Source organism: Arachis ipaensis, chromosome B4 (genome assembly GCF_059453495.1).
Source record: "Arachis ipaensis isolate K30076 ecotype BB chromosome B4, ASM5945349v1, whole genome shotgun sequence".
Lineage (NCBI taxonomy): Eukaryota > Viridiplantae > Streptophyta > Magnoliopsida > Fabales > Fabaceae > Arachis > Arachis ipaensis.
In genome coordinates, this window is record NC_142439.1 from 140,986,950 (window position 1) to 140,989,794 (window position 2,845).

Consider the following 2,845-nt stretch of genomic DNA (forward strand, 5'->3'; position numbering starts at 1 on the left):
CATGGTGTTGTTATTTATTATGTACATAAAAGGGTGTTTATGAGTGGTTTTGAGTTCAACTCCATCATGATATGATTATGATAGATGTATCAGATGCTTTCTAAGACAGTGTTCGTTTCTACTTGTATGTATACTTGCATGTATGCCAGTGGTAATTAATATTAATAATTAAGTAGCTTGTCAAGTGTGAACTATTAGCAGTAAATTAAAAGTATACTTGATATGTAAATTATTTGGATATTTGCCATATATATGTTGTATAATTAAGTAGTGCTCGTTTGTTGTTTCACCTTTGATTTGATTTCGTTTAATTTGCATCATGTTCCTTTTCTTTCTTTTAGCTTTGCCTCTTCTATCTTACTATTTTCTCCTTTACTTTTAATCAACCATCAAAACTTAGAAGCAAATGCAACAGAGTGTATTACAAGATATTTGCCATAAATAGTTCATATATTGTGAAATAGAAAATTATATTTGTCAAATTGTTGTCGCAATTACTTTGTATTACAAGATATTTAGTCTTAATAAGTTAGGATGTCCCTCATATATTGTATGAGACATGCATGACTTTGTATAAAAAAAAATTAAAATATTTTAAGAGTGCAACTCTTGTTATTTGAAAGTTGATTATATATTCAACTGTATAAAGAGATGTTCTAATATAATTATTTTTAGGGGTATAATTAAAATTTATTAAACTTGTTATAATATTATTAGTAGGTATTTTTAATGAATGTTGGTTAAATACTTGAATTCTGAAATATGAATTCTGAAACTGTTGATCTTTAAACAGAATTTACTTTTATTTCAGGAAATATGAATTCTGAAACTGTAAGTAACCTTGTTACTACTGGAGTTGGTTCTGAGGCTGCTCCGGTCGAGATTGATGAACCTAGTTCAAAAAGGCTGAGACAAGCAACCTCCAATGTTTGGAATTTTTTCAAAAAGCTCGGTCCAGATAAGGATGGAGTAGAACGTGCTGAGTGTAAAGGATGCAAGAAAGTGTTTAAAGTTGGAGGTAAGCGATATGGCACTTCTACTATAAAACGTCATCTTGATAGTTGTACTCAAATTAAGCATGAAGATATTGGTCAGACTATAGCAGAATTGCAACTTAAAATGGGTTCACTTAAGATTGATTCAGGAGTGGCTAGAGATATGTTTGCTGGGTATGTAGTTGCTGGGGATAAGCCTTTTAATATGGTTGATGATAGGAGATTTAGAAATTGGGTGAAATATATTAGTCCAACTTTGAAACTTCCTTCTAGGAATACGGTTAAGGCTGACATAGTGAAAGTCCATAAGAGAGAAGCTGCGAAACTTAAAAAAATTTTAGTTTCCATTCCAAATAGAATTTGCTTAACATCTGATCTTTGGACTTCAAGTACCAATGAGGGGTTTATATGTTTGACTGCACATTTTGTTGATGAGAATTGGAAATTACAGAGTAAAATTCTCAATTTTTGTCATATGCCTCCTCCTCACACAGGATATGAATTGTCTTCTAAAATCTTTACGCTTTTGACTGAGTGGAAACTTGATAAAAAGATTTTTTCCATTACTTTGGATAATGCTTCTTCTAATGATACTTGTGTTGAACACTTGAAAAGTACTTTGGATGTGCATGGTTCATTGTTGTGTGGTGGTGAATTCTTTCATGTTCGTTGCTCTGCTCATATTTTAAATCTTATTGTCCAAGATGGAATGAAAATATGTGGTGATGCAGTGTGTAAGATTAGAGAGGGTATTAAGTTTCTGAGAAAATCTGAAAGTAGAATGGTTAAGTTTAAAGAATGTTTTGAAGATATTGAGGGACTTGAGTATACGACTGCATTATGTTTAGATGTTCCTACTAGGTGGAATTCACTTTATGCAATGCTTGCAAGTGCTATTCCTTATAAGAAAGCTTTTGAATTGTATAAAGTAAAAGAAGCTGGGTTTAGGGAGTATTGTCCTTCATTAGATGAGTGGAGAAGAACTGAAAAGATATGTGATTTCTTGTTACCATTTTACGAAACTACCAAGTTGATGTCTGGAACTTCTTACCCAACATCCAACTTGTATTTTTTACAAGTTTGGCAAATCCAGCTGATTTTAATGAATAGTTTGAAGAATGATGAAGTGCTTATAAGGAACATGGGAGAAAAAATGATGATTAAGTTCAAGAAATATTGGGAAGAATACAGTGTTGTTCTTGCATTTGGGGCAGTTCTTGATCCTAGATTTAAACTCAACACTTTGGGTTCATTGCTATAATGAGATTGATCCTATTAGTGCTAAAGACAAAGTGGAGCATGTGAAGAGTAAGTTATAAAGCTTTTTGAGGTTTATGACCAAAATTCCTCTACAACTGTAGAGAGTTCTTCCCAACTTTCAAGTAATTTTTCTCAAGCAACATCTTCTGCAATTGGAACTCAGCTTATTAAAATTGTTGGTGTAAGTATTTTTATCTACTTGATTATATGTATTTTTTATTTTTCATGCTTTTTGATTCATATATTGTTTGTAATGCAAAGGATTTGATGTCCCGTAATCAAGAAGCTGAAGTGAAAAGTGGAAAGAACCAACTGGATATTTATTTGAGTGAGGCAACATTATTTTGCAATGATGCAATCATTGATGTTTTGCAATGGTGGAAAGACAATCATCATTGTTTTCCAACACTATCACTAATGGCACGAGATTTGTTGAGCATTCCTATTACTACCGTGGCTTCAGAATCTGCATTTAGCATGGGTTCTCATGTTTTGAATAAGTATAGAAGTCGTTTGTTGTCAGATAATGTTGAAGCGGTGATTTGCACCAGAAATTGGATACGTGGATATGATGATTTTGGTATATTATA

The 2,845-nt window shown here is 32.2% G+C and overlaps 1 protein-coding gene across 1 annotated transcript; it reads left to right on the forward strand.

Annotated features, from left to right (window-relative positions):
• The first annotated feature begins 816 nt into the window (after positions 1-816).
• Positions 817-2,256, forward strand: LOC148569469 (zinc finger BED domain-containing protein RICESLEEPER 2-like). Its single transcript, XM_088485068.1, has one exon. It carries the CDS (start codon positions 817-819, stop codon positions 2,254-2,256), a length of 1,440 nt encoding a protein of 479 aa, XP_088341194.1.
• Positions 2,257-2,845: the final 589 nt, after the last annotated feature.